The following is an 18,609-nucleotide window of genomic DNA, read 5'->3' as shown; positions in this document are numbered from 1 at the left end:
ACCAATCACCTCATTTTAATTTGAATTTTGAATCTGAAGAAATAAGTGAGCATTCTCCCTAAGCCATGTTAAATGAGCCATCTCCTTGAAATTTGACTTTGGAGGATCTCGAGTCAAGTGATCATCTTTGTCAATACTCCGTAAATAGAGGCGAATAGTCTTGCTCCAATCCAAATAGTTTAAACTATTGAGTTTATGATTAGTAATTTTAGACATTATTGACACCACATCCGTCATAATTGAAGAGTTATTTTCAGCCATAATTTTGAACTAAGAAACAAGGACAATAGAAAAGGGAAGAACCACAAGAAGGTACGACAAACAAACCTCAACAGTCACAAAAAAGAATTTGATGGAAAAAATAAATACAAAACTAAGTCAAAAATACCATGGATAGAAACCGGTAGAAAAACAGTTGGAAAACATATGGCCACATGCCTACATGCATTGGCACATGGGAAAAGTCGCCAGATCTTCAGGCGGCACGTGAGGCTCACATGTAAGGGGTCCGACCACCAAACTCTTGGGTTACTTTGATCAGCGGCTGGGAAATCTTATGGTGACGGTAGTAATATGTTACTTGCCCTATAAGTATGGTTTCTAAAAAATGGAACCCCAAAAAGGAAGAACCTTAATTACAATTTTTTAATAAACCATAATTTTAAATTTCGTATTGATGCTCTATACCATGTTAACAAAGGCGAAGAGAATAATTCACTTGTATTTCATTGAGAAAAGATAGTATGTATTTATACACAACTTAGAAAAGTTGTACTAAGAAACTAATTAGTCTAATTTTTAGTTGATTTTACAGCTAATATACATCTCTAATAATTTTGAAGGTAGGTCTTTTTGGGATAAAACTGTTTAAGGACTACATACAATTGGATTTTATCATTTGAATGTTATTTTGAGTACGAATTATGAAACTATAAGTGTCCGCACACGAACTTTGAAAATTTAATTTTTAAGAATTTTTAGGATTTCTCAAGTAATTTAAGAAAATTGAAAATTTTTGTATATTAGGGTTTCAAAATGTTGGGTTGTTTCAACACCAAACTAGAAACTCACCATAGAAGAGGAACAAAACACGAAGGAAATGACATAACCACATCAACAAGATTAATACACTTTTAAAATGCCTGACCAAAGCCACGCCTAGGGCTAGCTCTTTAATGGAACTTATAAGGAAAAAAATTTGTACAAATAAAAACAATGTTTGTTTCAATTCGACAACTCTTCAACGACCTTTTCCCCATCACAATTTTCTTTTATTAAGTTCAAATGAGATCAATTAATTAAATAATAGGTTAATTAAGACTTTTGCCTTCCTATTTTCAACATGTACCAAATCTTGCTCTAGTGCGTTTGGTAACATTTTTTTGAATCAATTTTTAGTTTTTTAAATCAGAAAAGTGAAAATATTTTTCAAAATCATATTCTATAACATTGTTTTCACTTTTTTATTTATTAATTAAGAATCAAAATTTTAAAAATTTTGAAAATAAAAAAAAATTATTTTCAATTTTTTTTAAACAATTTTTTTTTTCTTAATCAATATTTTAGAGTCCGACCCCAAACTAGACCTTGGAACCCGGACCCCGATTTTAGACCAAAACCCAATCCAGACCCCGGACTCGAACCCTAGACCCGAACTTAGATTCAGACCTTAGACCTCGAACTCAGACCAAGACCTTGGACCTCAAATATGGACCCAACCCCAAACTCAGACCTGGACCTGGACCTGGACCCAGACCCTGGACTCAGAACCAGACCCCAAACCCAACCCTAATGCGGACTTGGACTTGGACTTGGACCCCAACCCGAACCCTAGACTCAGACCCTCAAACACGACCCCAAATCCCAGACCCTAGATCCCACATCCAAACTCTGGATCTCGAACTCGGACTCAGACTCGGACCCTGACCCTGGACCCAGATCCCGACCCGGACCCAAGCCCGGTCCCGGCCTCAGACCTGATCCCGGATTCAGATCTAAATTAAATAAAATCAACAAATAAAAATAAAATTTACAGAATACAAATTTGTTTTTTATTTTTAAAATTAATAAACTACAGAACACATTTTAGTTTTTCAAAAACAAAATTTTAAAACAAAAATTCTACTTTTATTTTTGTGATTAAAAATTTAGAAAACAAAAGTGTTTTCAAACACCATCAAAGATTATCAAATTCAAAAACTTCCATCAAATTTTACTATTAAACACTTAACGTGAATAAAAATTTATCGAAACAAAAATACTAATTAGCCATTCTCATTTTTCAAAAAATAAAATAAAATAAAATAAAATAATAACAATAAAAATAAAATCTCTCTTCACTCTTCTCACAAAAACAATCACAACAACAACAACAACAACACACACGGATATCTCTTCCTTTCTCCTTTCTCTCCTTCTCTTTGGCTTTGGCTTTGGTTTGGTGATTTTGGGTTTGGGTTTCTGGTTTGTCTCATCATCAAATCAACAATCTTTGTGTATATTTCTCACTTACAATGCTCTGTTGTTGATCACACTTTTCATGTCTCACCCCACCAAACGTTTGGCCGCCACCACCTTCCGTCCTCCTCCTCCGACCTCTTCTTCTTCCTCCTCTTCTTCTTCAGCTCCTCCCATGAAGAAGTCCAAGTCTTGCTCTCTCGACCCAGCTAAGAATGGCTTACACCATCAACATCCTCCTCCTCCTACTGCTGCTGCTCATGATTTTGCCTCACCTGCTGATAACGACGTCGTTTTCGACCCTTCTTCAATGACCCTCGACGAAGATCTTAAGCCAGAAGACTCCTCTGGTCGAGCCGTAGCTGCTAATTTGTCAAGGAAGAAGGCTACGCCGCCGCAGCCTGCTAAGAAGCTCGTAATCAAGCTCAACAAAGGTTTGGTTTGTTTCTGCTCTTCTTCGATTTTTCAGTTTGCAATATTGATTTTTGAATTGTTTTGCTTTGTGGGGTTTTCCGAATTTTTTCTTTTTTCCTTTCTTGAAGATCTTTTTTGATTTGTGCTTTTGGGGTTTTGTGGATAGGTTTGATTATTTGGGATTGAAAAGCTTAGTTCGGTATTGGGGTTTTAATTTTGGTTGTGGGTTTAGCTGGAAATGAGTTCTTGGCTGGGTAATTAGATTCTCATACAGGTTTTATGAATTCAATTGTGTTGGAAATGAGGAATTTTTCTACGAGTTACTTCTGTTCTATTGATAAGAAATGACACTAGTATTACTATTTTATATCAAATTAGATCCGAAATTTTCGTACTCAGGGAACTTATATGCTATTGAGCTAGCTAGCATTGGTGTTTGGGTTCTGTGAAAGTTTTGTGCTTTTGGACTTTCAGGGTCTTCTTATGACTGAACACTGCTTACCTTGATTGACTGACAGGTTATGTTATGTTACTCTAATTTAGTTTTTGAAACTAGGATCCCGCCTAATCCTACAATATTTGGGGACTCGAACCTCAAACCTTGTAGGAGCAAACCACATGTTTGACAATTTGGCTACCCTTTTTGGGTGTTATGTTACTCTAATTTAGTGATCATCCTTTTGGTTAGTTACTGATATGGGAGCTGTGTTTTGCTAATATAAAATGGTTTCTAAAGTAGTAAGAGATGAGCAGATCTTACATGTCGTATCCAATGTCTTATCTTCAAAATTGTTTCCGATTCATAGTTTTTTTATTGTTAATGTCGACTCTGCGCTTATTATTTGTTGGTTACTTTGTTTCTGTCGAAATGCTTATCTTCAAATCTTTGATTTAAAAGTGAAAACTCAACTTAGGGTCCTGGTAAAATATAAAGTTTATGTCACTAAACTTTCGAAATTTTGCTTGTCAAATATTACCATTGCAGAAATGTGCTCTAGTGCCAACCTGAAAAGTTTCACCCGGGCTTAAGATTTCTTAAAGTTTTGTGTTTCCTTGTTTGTTGTGAAACTTTAAACTTATATCTAACAATCTTATCTCTCTTTCTTTCTATGGTCTTTAAGCATATTTGCAATTTTTTACTGTTACTAAGAGTGCAATGATTGCTATTCTAGCGTTGTAACATCAAAAGTTCCTAAATTTCTGTTCCATTCTTTAATCTTTTTATCTTTTGATGTGTGATCCTTTGATATTGTTTATCCTTTTAACATCCAATTGACTATTCTTTGTCCCCAACTCTCTGAAATGGCACATATCGTTGTGCGGTAGATTCCAAGTTCCAATTTAAGTTTACATTTCAACTAAGGTGGCAAATGGGATTTTGGTACAGACCTCTATGTGATTTTAGTATTTGTTTCCCTTATGTTCTTCTTTTATGATTGCATACTTGTTTCATATAAACTACAGCTGTTAAATGGTAAAAATAAATTAAAAGAAAGTAAAATTCTAGGCTCGAAATTGAATATGGATATCCGAATTCCAAGTGGTTTATGGAAATTGGTCTGTACAGTCATCTTTGAAAAGGTTCTCATAGAATTGGTTTTTCAAGTGTTAAAGTAAAATTATGTATTTAAAGGTTGGCTGATACATAGCACTTTTCGTTATGTTAGGAAAACCTATGTTGCCCACAAATTTTGAAGAGGAAACATGGGGAAAGCTTAAATCAGCTATTTGTGCTATATTCTTAAAGCAACCTGATTCTTGTGATCTAGAGAAGCTATATCAGGTATTTTCTACACGATTTCTTCTTTCTTTGAATAAATAAACATTACAAATGTAGATGAGTGTAAACCATTTGTGTTGCTCTCAGGCCGTCAATGATCTATGCCTTCATAAGATGGGGGGAAATCTTTATCAGCGGATTGAAAGAGAATGTGAAACGCATATAGCTGCGGCATTGCAATCCTTGGTTGGTCAAAGCCCAGATTTGTTGGTTTTTCTATCCCTCGTTGAGAGATGCTGGCAGGATCTATGTAACCAAATGTTGATGATCCGTGGTATAGCTCTGTACCTAGATAGAACATATGTGAAACAAACACCAAATGTCCGTTCACTGTGGGATATGGGATTGCAGCTTTTCCGCAAACATCTTTCTTTGTCTCCAGAAGTAGAGCACAAAACTGTTACTGGCCTTTTAAGAATGATTGAAAAAGAACGGTAAATTAAATTCTTTTTTCATTTAGTTATTTTATTTTATATAGAATTTATATATTCTTTTAAACATGCAAGTTTAACATGTACTACTTCCAATAACATTTTATAATGTAATTCCTATATTTTCTTTTCTCCGTGTTAAAGAAATTAAGTTTAACTATATTCTCCAATAGAAATACAAATTATTGAAGGTTGGCACAATTTTTTAATGTTTCCTGTGCTTGGGGCATGCCCTAAATAGAGATGCTATGCAAGATACCGAAAAAAAAAATGATGCATGTGGATATATTGGCTATTCAATTTTATTGTTGCTGTGAACTTGGGTACAGCTACATTGAAAGAAGGGATAAAAGCTTACTTTTTTTTTTTTTGAAAGAATTTTGTTGGATTTTTTCTCCCTTCAGTATTCAATAATATCTTTTCTTTGTATTTCCAAGGTTCAATTTTCAAGAGATTGTAGTTTCTCTAGTTAGGTCCTTGCTTTACAATTATTTTTATTTAATTTATAAGGATCTCATTCTTTTTTTTTTTTTTATCGAACTAAGGATCTCGTTCTTTGTTTTTGTCGTAACATCCTTTAATTGTTTATTTATCGGTTAATTTTACTGGCTCATGTATAATTACTTTCTAGTGGGGCAGGTAGGATTAGTCTATGTGGACTTATTGAGGCATAGTTGAAGATGCTATAGTAAAAACATCATGATATGGTTTTAAGATTTGTGTTCTTTAACTTGAATTTTCAAATTATTGCTTGTGATTTATCATTTGAGGAACTTATAATCTGCAATATATGTTTTTGGTTTGCAGATTAGGTGAAGCAGTGGATAGAGCACTTCTTAACCACCTTCTGAAGATGTTTACCGCACTAGGAATTTACGCAGAAAGCTTTGAGAAACCATTTCTTGAGCGCACTTCTGAATTTTATGCTGCTGAAGGCATGAAATACATGCAACAATCAGATGTTCCAGATTACTTAAAGCATGTAGAGGTGCATATTTGTTCCACTCCTATTTGTTCAAATGACTGTCGATGTTTTTTTTTTCTCCTTTCCTTTTCCTGTCAATGATTTAACAATTACTTCGGTCCCATGACCTTTAACTCTCGTGATATTGACCTAATCTGAGAAAGAAAAACAAATCCTGTATTTGGTATTTTACATTTATTGGTGATTTGTTACAGACAAGGTTACATGAAGAACACGAGAGATGCTTGCTCTACCTGGATGCTACTACAAGAAAACCATTAATAGCAACTGCAGAAAAGCAGCTTCTTGAACGCCATATATCTGTTATTCTCGATAAGGTTTCTGTTTAACGTTAAATGATTGAATCATCTATTTTATCCTTCACTGTAGATATATATATTTATATTTATGTAATGTGTCAATTTTTACCTTAATGTAATCACTTTTCTATCTTGCTGCATTTTTTTGGATGTGTTCTAGGGGTTCATGTTGTTGATGGATGGGAATCGTATTGAAGACCTTAGAAGGACATACAATCTGTTATCTAGAGTTAGTGCTCTTGAATCTCTAAGGCAAGCCCTTAGCTTATATGTTCGGAAAACAGGCCAGGGCATTGTCATGGATGAAGAGAAAGATAAAGATATGGTATCCTGCCTTTTGGATTTCAAGGCTGCTCTTGATACGATTTGGGAAGAAAGCTTCTACAAGAATGAAGCGTTTTGCAACACAATAAAGGATGCTTTTGAGTATTTGATTAATCTGCGTCAGGTTACATTTTTGACCCCTCGCATACTTTCTTTCTCCTGCTATTCTCTGGCTGTTTTACTTAATTTTACAATGGAAGGTGGCATAGAAAAATGAAATAAAGAAAGATACTCAAATCAAAAGTAGGAAATACTTAACAGCACGAAATTAACTTCGGGTATCTTCGTACTTAGGCAACCTAGACATAGTTAAATTTGTGCTTCTTATTCTCATTTTCCTGTTTTGTCCTGACCTGATTGATCATGCATTTCCTTTCATATTATGCCGGTGCAATTTATTATGTGTACATATATCCTGTTTGTAAGAGTGCAAATTTCTTTTCTGCATAACAGAACCGCCCTGCTGAACTGATTGCAAAGTTTCTTGATGAGAAACTTCGGGCTGGGAATAAAGGTACCTCTGAAGAAGAATTGGAAGGCACCCTTGACAAAGTCTTGGTGTTGTTCAGGTTTATACAGGTATGCTAGTATTTGGTTTATGAATGGAATAGTCAATTATATTCCTCCCAATCCTTGTTCCTGCTTTTCAATTATTTGTATTTGTTTATGTTTGTATTCAAGATGATACCAATAATGAGTAACGGCAATTGCTTTTCTCTTTTTTACTAATTAAGGGCAAAGATGTATTTGAAGCCTTTTATAAGAAAGATCTTGCAAAAAGGCTGCTTTTGGGGAAGAGTGCTTCTATTGATGCAGAGAAGTCTATGATCTCTAAGGTTAAGATTATAACTACCCTTTTCCTTTTTTTGAAGATTGTAACTACCTATGTTATGTATTCTATTTTCAGCCTAAATATGGTATTAACAGTATTTAATTTCTGATGCAGCTGAAAACTGAGTGTGGAAGTCAATTTACAAATAAACTTGAGGGAATGTTTAAGGTTTGCTAGTTTCTGTTTTCAGTTCAGCAGTTGTGATTAATCGATAAAGTTTTGTTTCAAAAATTGGTAGTTTGATTTAATTGTGGTAATCTAGGCCTTGAAAAAAGAGGTGTGCAGACGAAATTCTCTTTCTTGACTAAACTTTTTCTTCCCAAGAGTAGGGGTTATGTTTTAACTGTTAATTGTTCAACTGCATTATTTTCCGTCTTATGTGTTGATTTTTGTGGATCAAATTAACATGTTGAAGGGAAACTTTCTATAGGCTTACAATTTTGTCCAAATTAACATCCAGTTCTTCGTATCAAAGATATTTTATAGGCTTTTTAGTTTAGCTTGATTGATACATCAACCAGTTCTTGCTCAGATTCAATCTGTACCAGTTAAGATTTTCTTACCGTATTCTGTTTATATCCCTATAGGATATTGAGTTATCGAAAGAGATAAATGAGTCCTTCAAACAATCATCCCAAGCAAGGACGAAACTCCCATCAGGGATTGAGATGAGTGTTCATGTCCTAACCACAGGGTAATTTGAAGAAATTTCTTCATCTAATATAATTGTGCATCATTATTAATCCAAAGAAGCTTAATCGCTACGATACCTTGCTTCAGGTACTGGCCAACATACCCTCCCATGGATATTAGACTCCCTCATGAACTGAATGTGTATCAGGTAGTTTATGCAGTACGGATTCTCTTCACGATGAGTAATGCTTGTGTTTTTAATCTTATGTTTTTTCTTAATTTTATTCTTTTGCTTGGTTAATAGGACATTTTCAAGGAGTTTTACTTGAGCAAGTACAGTGGAAGGCGTTTGATGTGGCAAAATTCATTGGGTCATTGTGTGTTGAAAGCCGAGTTTCCTAAAGGCAAAAAGGAGCTTGCAGTTTCTCTTTTTCAGGTTGGTTTATAGGCTAAACTTCATCAGTTTTCATAAGCATATATTCCTTCTCAAGTTCTGCCTACCCAAAGGTGTGATGACTAAAGATTGTTCGTGTGCTCATGTTGAATTTATTATACCGCAGACTGTTGTTCTTATGCTGTTTAATGATGCCGAGAAGCTAAGCTTTCAAGATATTAAAGATTCCACAGGCATCGAGGATAAGGAACTAAGAAGAACTTTGCAGTCCCTTGCTTGTGGAAAGGTTCGAGTCCTTCAAAAGGTAGGTTCATCGATATAATTCATTCATAGGATTTATAAGGCCGGAGTTTATATTACGTAGGAATTTTATCATACAATTCAATATTCAATTCCCTTTGAACATGATTTCTGCAGTTGCCTAAAGGGAGAGATGTGGAGGACAATGATTCATTTTTGTTCAATGACGGATTTACTGCTCCTCTCTACCGTATCAAGGTACAGTTTTTTAAATTGTTGCGGTCCAGAGAATCTTTGTGATGATTGTCAAAATCCCGTTGTTGTTGTTCCAGTTTGTATGGCAGATCTTGAAGCTAACAATCTTTTCGTGTACAGGTAAATGCAATCCAGATGAAGGAAACAGTAGAGGAAAACACGAGCACCACTGAAAGAGTATTCCAAGACCGTCAATATCAGGTTACCTTCGTTTTATGATTATGTTATTGTTTTTTTAACCCGAAAGAGATTATTCTTAAAAGAATCTGTGGCCTAACCAAACTACATTTTCTTCTAATCCCTTAGGTTGATGCTGCTATTGTTCGGATAATGAAAACTAGGAAAGTGCTAAGTCACACACTTCTGATTACCGAACTCTTCCAACAGGTAAACCACCCTCGTTTTATTTTCAAAAACAAGTTCACCGAAAACAATGATTGTAACTAACCCGAATGGCAATAATTGCTGTATTGTGATATGATCAGCTCAAGTTTCCGATAAAACCAGCTGATTTGAAGAAGAGGATCGAAAGCCTCATCGACAGAGAGTACCTAGAGCGAGACAAGAGCAACCCACAAATTTACAACTACTTGGCATAATCGAAACCTTTTTTTTTACCATTTTGTTTTTCTTTTTCTTTCTTGGCTCTTGTAAATGACAGTGGAGGGGAGCTTCTGTCATCTGAAGAAGGAGGCAGAATGTGCAATTCCTTGTCGGATTAATGTACAGTAATCGTTCTAGTTTTTCATTTTTGATGAGATTGTTACTTATTGTAAATTATATTCAGTTTTATTTTTCTCTCTTCCAATTTATATTCCTTTGATGGAGTTGGTTCTTCACTTTCTTGGAAAGAAATAGGATTGTTCAGTGTTTTGTTTCTTAATATGATAATGATTATTATTACTAATATTAAAAGAGTAAAAGTTTAAGGGCAGTGAGTTTATTCTGACTTGGTTTAGTGTTACAATTTTTTTTTTGTTTGCTTGTTTTAGGTTAATAATCTTAAAAGAGGTTTTGTAAATGAGAACAAAGGTACATATTGGATTATTAAACATTGTGATTCATTATGTGAAAGAAAAAGAAAAAGAAAATACAAAAGATTAGAAAGATATCAAAATTTATTACAGTAATTTGTGGTATAAATATTTAAGCTTAACTCTTAGTTGCAAATAAATACTTTAATTTTCGACAGGTGTTAAGTAAATTGTCACGCAATAATTTTTGATTGCTGTAAGTTATTAAATTTTTATTGTTTTAAAAAAATTGGTTTAAATATATTAATAAAAAAAAATAAAACGTGGATAATGACTTAGTTTAGTATCTAGTTCTAGAAATATAACTTAGTTTTTTTTTTTTTTTTTTTTTTTTGAGAAAATTCAATGTTATTATAAATTAGAAGTCATCTACAACAACAGAGAATATGGGATAGGGAACTTCTCCTATCCAACAAATGTCATCATCCAACCCTAAAGAGAATTTAGCTAGACCATGTGCTGCTTGATTAGCAGAGCGTTTTACATGGGTAACTAAAACTTGAGGGAAAAAGGACAAAAGACAACGAACATCCATAATCAGATCAGAAAAACAAGATAAATCCTGAGAAACAAATGATAAAGCATTAGAGACTCTCAAAGCATCCGTTTCAATATGAGTGACAGCAAATCTATTCTGCGAAGCCCAATTAAGTGCATGGAAAAGTGCCTTTGCTTCCATTTCGTCTGATCTAAAACTTCCTTGTACAACTTTTGAATAAGCTGCAACCACAAAACCATTGTGATCTCTTATTATAGCACCAATGCCCAGTTTTTTCTGATCCACATTTGTAGCAGCATCTACATTCAATTTAAAACAATTATTTGGTGGAGGCTGCCATTTTGGAGCTTGCTGAACCGTGGGAGGAATGGAAGTTTCAGATGGTTGGTGGCTATCGACAGTAGCAGGTAAAGGCACCTGCTTTGCTCTGGAAAAATCTTCATGGAAACGGACTGCATAATTCACTATAGCAGCAGGCTGTCTAGGAGAACCACCATGAACCACTTTATTTCTATCAGTCCATATGCCCCACATTATACATAGCAGTAACTCAAAGTCTTGCTGGTTTAAAATGGTAGATAAAGAAAGTAAATAATCACCATTAAACATGTTTTGAGCCATAGAAAGATCAAGCTGAAACTTAGAAGCTTTCCATATGACTCTAGCATGTTTACAACCGAAGAGAGCATGTCCGATTGATTCCCAATTTGAGGCACAAAGAGAACATTCAGCAGAGGTTAAAACTTTTTTCTTGAATAATGCAGCAGCTGTTGGAAGGATGTTATGAAGTACTTTCCAAGCAAAAATTCTGATCTTAGGAGGCAACACTAGTTTCCAGAAAAATTTCCACCAGTCACTATGATTATTAGAAGCAGACGAGCAAAGTTGTTTCTCCAAAGAAGTTGCTAGGTGAAAACCCGATTGCACCGTGTAAGATCCATTGGAGGTGTAGTGCCAAATTAACCGATCCATGTCAGCAAAGTAACTTAGTGGAATAGTTAGAATACGATCTAAGTCAATTGGTTGAAAAAATCTATTCAGCATACTTACATTCCACACTCGATCCTCTGTGATAAAGCTAGACACTGGTAAAGAGTTGGATCCCAAATAACTGACTGGCTTAAATTCATTGAAACCCGGAATCCATGGATCGAACTTACTGTCTATATGATTTCCATTCCCAACCTTATACCTCAATCCTTTTACCAACAACTCCTTGCCCCAACAGATACTTTGCCAAGTCAATGATGGTGAGTGGCCAATATTAGCATCTAGAAAGGTACTATTGGAAAAATATCTATGCTTGAGAAGTCTACTCAAAAGAGAATCTGGCATATCAAAGATCCTCCATGCTTGCTTAGCAAGAAGCGCTTGATTAAAATGAACAAAAGAACGAAACCCCATACCACCTTCATGTTTCGATTTACATAGGGATTTCCATCTTTTCCAATGAATTTTGGTGCCATTTTGATTGCTACCCCACCAAAAATTAGCCATCATACTCTCTAATTGATTGCAAAATTTCTTTGTGAGCCTGAAACAACTCATTGCATATGTAGGAATAGATTGTACAACAGCTTTTAATAACACTTCTTTCCCTCCTACTGAAAATTTTTTTTCATTCCAAGAATTAAGGAGTTTCCAAACCTTTTCTTTGATGTTCCAAGAAATATAACTTAGTTATTATTACCGCTATAAATTAAATTTAGCTATTTATTTGCAATTGAAAGTTAAATTTAAATATTTATGCTGTAAATATATATACTAAGAGTGTCACTTTTGTTTATATCGATATTTGAAGAAATTAAGTATTTTTGTTTTCGAAAAATTTGAATAATTTTAATACTAAAGCCGTAACTTGTGTAATTGAGTGCGAATTCTACTTTTAATAAATTATTCAGATTTTTGTTTTTATTTTTACATTTTTATAATAAATCATAATTAAAATTTATATAGAAATTATTAGAGCAATAGTAAATTAAAAAAAAAACATAGTATATAAAGTAATTTCTTTAAATTATTTTAATTTATTTTTGAAAATAAATAGAATATGTGCTTAATTATAATGAATTGTGCCTTACAAATGTATTATATGATCATTCAAACAATTTTTTTTCTTTATAGATTTAATTACAAATATAGTATATATACAATTTCAGTCACATTGGACAAAACATACACAAATCATTCAAACAATTTTATTACAAATAAAGAAAAACTACACTTCAAATATTAAACTTTTTTCCTTCAAAAAAAAAAAAAATAAATAAAAATAGTAGTTTTAGACAATATAGCTGGCATTTGTTTTGTAAAGAAAATAAATACAAATAATAAATTCATAATAATATATAATAATAAATTATTTAGATTGGGTGGATCTGATCAGACGGCCTTGATTGCATCAGAAGTAGAGGAAGAAACGGCAGCGTTTTGGTCTCCGGTACTAACATTTTCAAGATCGGGATTGGGATTGGGATTAAGAGGAGCACGAAGGTCGGCGTTGTTTTCGTCTTCATCGTCGGGATCGTAATCTGGATTGAGAGAGCGATCAATTGCTTGGCGACCTTTATCGAGGCAAGGTTTGCAGGCCATTTCTATGGTGATCCATCCAAGAACCACTCCTGCTATTGCTATCAATGCTGTCGTTATTGCCCCCATTTCTTCTTCTTCTTCTTCTTGTTGGAGCTCAGTTCAGTCTGGTCTTCTTTCCTCGTCACTGGAAATTCGTTGAAGAGAGGAGGAGACTTGTACGAACACCCACCCCAATCTATTGGATTGGTCCACATAACACACCTTACTTTCTTATTGGGCCTCAACCCTCTTTACTGGGCCTTTTATGGCCCACACTATCGAATATTTATTTACACGAGATATTTTTGTTGAAAAAAGATTTTTTTAAGGGAAAAATAATAAAGAATATGATATTGTTAATTGAATTATAAAAATTATATAAAAAATATTAATATATACAATTTTTTAAGGGAAATTATTTCATATATAATTTTTTAATTTTTTTTTATATTTACGGTTTGGGTTGTTCCGGTAGTTTCTCAGTAGTTTCTATATATGTTATTACGTGAATTTTGATTACGATTTAAGTTACTCCGTTAGTTGCTATAAGAATTTCTATGTAAAATTTTGTAAAAATTAAAAAAAAAACCTGTTTTGAAGTATAAAAATAAAAAAGTCCTTATATTAAATTTATGATAGTAGAACATTTATTTAAGAATAAAAATATTAAATTTAAATTTGAGCAAGTTATAAATAAAAATAACCTCTAATTAGTTATACATTGTCTAAGTACTATATTAAAAAAAATATATCTCTATATAAGAATAATTTTATCTTAATAAAATATATACATATAGTTTATTAATTTATTTATGTACAATTAATAATTTTATTCCAACTTAATACATGTATAAATATTATATTTATTTATCTCAAAAAAAAATATTATATTTATTTAAAAATAATTTTATTATAATATATAATTAAGAATTCTTTATTGTTATTGTTATTACATTGATATTTTTTGAATTATTTTTAGTGTACTCTACATGGTTATAATCTTTTAATTAGATTACAATTTTCTTAATCTCAAGTGTATTGGAGTAGTATTAAGAAAGGAAAGGGAAATCTTATTTGGACATTTAATAATTTTCTCTTACTTGAAATAAGAATAGCTCTACTAAGAGAACAAAGATATGGTAACATTACAAAGAGAACAAAGTTGGAAGATGCCCAAATTGGCTGACATATAAATTTCATTTGCCTCAATAAGAAAGCAATAATGAGATGATTAACTGATTAAGTAGGAAGAATTGGCTTGCAAAATATGGTATAGGGCTCTAGCAACCATTGTTAAAGGGTGATCGCTTTCAGAATAAGCGCATCAAGACCGCACATGCTGTTTAATGTAAAATATCTCGACATTTTCTACATTAAGAAGGATGCACGAGACGCACAAAAGCACACAAGTAATCTATGATTATTCGAATGGTTGGAAGACTGAACTTAGCTGAGAGGAGATAAAAAACCGTATAGGCATTTTGTAGCGCGTCTACATGACATGATCTAGTTAACACCACTATTTAGACACTACACTTCCTATATGCTAAATCCCAAACCAGCACAAAAGAACACTACCCACCCTAATCCCTCTCGGGTTTTCTCCATGCGCCGTACAACTATATTGCGAAAATAACTATCCGAAACCACATAACATTAATAATGACTAAAACATGCATTCAAATGAATAAAATGGTCATAAGTATTTTGATCCAAAGCAAAATATGCAGTCTGCTACCGATTTTGTCGTTCTCAATAAACAGTACAGAAGTAACCCAAGTGAATTTATTACATGAGCAATTCAAGAAATTGTTATTGAAAGATGTCTAGTAAGGAACAATTCCAACAACCAAACTTTTGGGACATAAACATGAGCAGAAAACTATTGGGACATAAACACAATCATACATGTTAGATACCTCCATTGGTGGGAGTGATCCTCTTCTATTCTATTTTTGTTAGATTAAGTTGATCTAATGACTGACATAAATTTTTGTGTATAAAGAATTTGAGAAAATAGCACAAGTAATTTAGATTGAAATACATTATAACATAACCACAAGAAGGACTTTCACACAGAACATTAGCACTCTACAACATCAACTATTTTGTATAATTACAGCTTATTTAAGATCAAGTATATTTATATTTATATATATATCACAATATGAAAAGGTAAATTTAGATAAAATATCTACTAAGCAAACAGAACCTGAGAACTTGAGGGTGTCAAGTCAGAGAAACAATCAGGAGCATCAACCACATTCCATTCTACACCGAAATTCCACTTCTCGGAGCTGCTCTTTTGGTTAAGTTTGGAGATGTGTCCAACCGCAACATGAAGGTTTCGACCAACAACATAGATCTTGCAATCGCAGGCGTTCACAGCGAAAGGTTTACATATTTGTTCTGGTAATGGAGGTCCTTCAATAGGTTCCCAAGAATCAGTATCTAAATCATAAACCTTAAGTTTCATTCTTTCGAGCTCTGAGACCACAAACAAGTGTCCATAAACCACCACACTTGAACCTGTCCATCCTTCCCTTAGTCCAACAGCCATACTTTCCCAGTGGTCAGTTCTTGGATCGTAAACTTGACCTCGGGGAGAGACATAGAAAGGCCACAACCAGCCTTCAGTAACAAGAAGCTTCCCGTTGAGAACTGCAGCATCATAAGAAGCCATATTTGCTCCCATGTTAGCAACCGAATGCCAAATTCCTTTCATGGGATCCAAAACCTCAGCAGAATTCAACTCGAAAAGATCTGCACTGTTTCCTCCAGCAACATAAATCTTACCATTAATCACCCCACTCGCGAAAAAAGACCTAGCAGTGATCATCCGATTCATTACAGTCCAGCGATTTTTCTGCATTTCGTACTTAAGAACCAAATCAAGGGGACAATCTACATCAGAAACCATACCCCCACAAACAAAAAGAGTCCCCTCTCGGGGAATCGAAATGCATCTGAATCCATGTGGACACACCTTGTCTTTACAAGGCATTGAAGGGATAGTATGCCAAGAGAAATAAGTGAGATCAAGAACTTGCCACTGAATCTTTCCAGTACACTTGTGGAAAGCAAAAACAAAGAGCCAAGGATCTTTAAAGCCTAATTCTTTTCTTCGAGTGAAAAATCGCTCTTTCCTCCCAAGAAGGAAATGCCATCTTTTACAAACGGTTTTGCAAGCTGAGTGACTCTGAACCGGAAGGCGAAGTAGACAATTTAGTGCAACATCATCAGGAAGACCTGGAATTAAAGGTTCTCCCCTCAAAGACAACTCTAACTCCGACGAAGGGTTCAAGAAAGAAGGCGGTATCACAGCTAACCTAAACTTTGGGGACAATGTCATCTGAGACTCCCCTAATTTGTGCACTGGTGCTTGTTCTGAGGACAATCGAACTCGCTGCATCACCTCTCAACAAATCTATCTAAAAGCCTTAAAGAAGGAGTTCTTAAGTTTGTGATGTTACCAATGGTTTTATTAACTATGGAGAAAATAAAACCATTGGCACCAACCCCAATCAGAGCAACGAATCTAATTCCAAATTCTCAAATTTCTGATCTTGTTTTCAAAGATTAAGTGTGAAAGTAAAAAAGAATCCCAAATCCAAAGTAAAGCACCAAATTCCTCACACTGCAATATCTTCACAACAGAGAATAATCATAAGCATTAAGGAGAAATGTCAATAATCAAGGAATCCCAAATTTAGAAATCACAAAAATTAACACTCTTATTCTCTTTCCATACAAAGCTCCCACATATCAAGATACCAACTTTATAGATTCTGAAACTCACACACAGACACACACACAAAGAAAATCATTTCATATGTGTAATCAAAGAAAATACCCAATACACTCAAGAATCAGAACAAAACAATAATTACACTCAAAACCCAGAAAAACCCAGCTCACAAATTAGACAAAGATTGAAACTTTCATGGCTTTAACAGCTGTGAACACCCATAAAATACAAAACCCAGAAGGCATAATGAGCTTGAACAACCATAAATCACACCAAGAAAAACAGAAACCAAGAACAAAGCGATCAAAAAGGAAAGTGATTATATTTTTATAATAATAACTTACAAGAGAGCAAGAAGTATTGCAAAGAGGGTGACTTTGATGAGGATTGAGAACTCTCTCTACTATTTTTCTTCATATAAGTATAATATAATATAATATATACCGTGTGCTATTTATTTTTACTCGTTTCAGAATAAAGATTATTCTATTTTGTGGAGAAGAAGATGGTTCCTTTGATTTAATGTAAATTAATAAGAATAGTTAAACCACGCGCTACAAAGAAGCGAGTGTGCCAAGGTAGTCAAAATTAGCTTAGTTCCATGAGTACAATGGAGACCGTGTGTTTCACGCGCTATAAAGAATGTGTGGGCTTTGTTGTGGAAGTGAACTGTTATCTACGTGGAAGATTTAGGAAGAAAGAAGACGAAGAAGATCAGCGGCTGTCTTTTGACAGCGCAGCCAATGATGTTAAAAAATGTTTTATTTATTATCTTATGTGTTTTGTTTTTTTTTTGTCAACTTATATATGTTTTTTTTTTATATATTTTTGATATTATTTTAATTTTTTTTTTAAAAAAATTAACGATTTGGGTTGTTTTGGTAGTTTCTTTAGTTATTTTTACGTGTGTTACTATTTGAAATTTAGTTGTAATTAAGGTTGTTCCGTTAATTGCTATGAGATTTTTATGTAAAATTTTTTAAAAATACAAAAAGAAAACTATTTTGAAGTGTAACAATAAAAAAAATTTCTATTTGTTCTAGAAGTGTAACTGCATTATAAATAGGGGTGTTTATCCAGTCATATCCACACTATTTTGCTTATTGTGCATCCGATCCCCACTAAGTGTGGATTTCATTTTTTAGATCTAATCCAATCGACATAATAACTCAAATTCAATTCGCAAAAGTACGAATTTGATCAATTTTTTTGGATTAGTTACTTTTTAATATTAAATTATTTAATATTTATAAAAAAAAATTTTCACCTAACTAGCAACAGAATAAAATAAATTATTATTATTTTATGTTTTAAACAACAAATTAAAATAAATAAAATAACAAATACTAAATTCAAAAAAAGAAAAAAAATTATATATATAAAAATGTTTAATTTTGTTTCACATTGTATTTAGAAAAAAATTATGTATAAGAATGGAATATACATGCGATCTATTAAGTTTTAAAATATAATTGTATTATATGTATTAAACTTTTAAATTACTATTTTCTTTACATTAAAATATTATTAGTATATTTAATTTTTTAATTTTTTTTTTATAAATATGTGTGGATTGGATCAGACCGGTTATTTTTACATGTCAATTAACATCCGATCCGCATAAGTGCGAATTTTGAAATTTTCAATCCAATCCAATCCGCATAAGTGCGAATATAAGTGCAGATATTCGCACTTTGCGAATTGGATTGGATT

The 18,609-nt window shown here is 33.2% G+C and overlaps 3 protein-coding genes across 3 annotated transcripts; 1 reads left to right on the top strand and 2 right to left on the bottom strand.

Moving 5' to 3' along the window:
• Positions 1–2,310: 2,310 nt before the first annotated feature.
• LOC115697243 (cullin-4) lies at positions 2,311–9,883 on the top strand. Its single transcript, XM_030624170.2, has 17 exons — positions 2,311–2,891; positions 4,539–4,654; positions 4,739–5,085; positions 5,890–6,070; positions 6,262–6,384; positions 6,527–6,814; positions 7,144–7,269; positions 7,425–7,526; positions 7,637–7,690; positions 8,110–8,216; positions 8,303–8,363; positions 8,460–8,591; positions 8,716–8,853; positions 8,967–9,047; positions 9,165–9,245; positions 9,351–9,431; positions 9,530–9,883. Exons 1-17 carry the CDS (start codon positions 2,540–2,542, stop codon positions 9,641–9,643), a joined length of 2,484 nt encoding a protein of 827 aa, XP_030480030.1. The 5' UTR covers positions 2,311–2,539; the 3' UTR covers positions 9,644–9,883.
• A 2,870-nt stretch (positions 9,884–12,753) lies between these two features.
• Positions 12,754–13,385, bottom strand: LOC115696895 (uncharacterized). Its single transcript, XM_030623782.2, has one exon. The coding sequence runs from the start codon at positions 13,233–13,235 to the stop codon at positions 12,960–12,962; it is 276 nt and encodes a 91-aa protein (XP_030479642.1). The 5' UTR covers positions 13,236–13,385; the 3' UTR covers positions 12,754–12,959.
• A 1,770-nt stretch (positions 13,386–15,155) lies between these two features.
• On the bottom strand, positions 15,156–17,399 carry LOC115697480 (F-box/kelch-repeat protein At1g30090). Its single transcript, XM_030624503.2, has 2 exons — positions 17,241–17,399; positions 15,156–16,794 (listed from the first exon to the last, which is right to left on the bottom strand). Exon 2 carries the CDS (start codon positions 16,558–16,560, stop codon positions 15,346–15,348), a length of 1,215 nt encoding a protein of 404 aa, XP_030480363.1. The 5' UTR covers positions 16,561–16,794; positions 17,241–17,399; the 3' UTR covers positions 15,156–15,345.
• Positions 17,400–18,609: the final 1,210 nt, after the last annotated feature.

Source organism: Cannabis sativa, chromosome 7 (assembly GCF_029168945.1).
Source record: "Cannabis sativa cultivar Pink pepper isolate KNU-18-1 chromosome 7, ASM2916894v1, whole genome shotgun sequence".
NCBI lineage: Eukaryota > Viridiplantae > Streptophyta > Magnoliopsida > Rosales > Cannabaceae > Cannabis > Cannabis sativa.
Note: the sequence above shows the minus strand (reverse complement) of the source record. Positions and strands in the feature narration are given on the sequence as shown.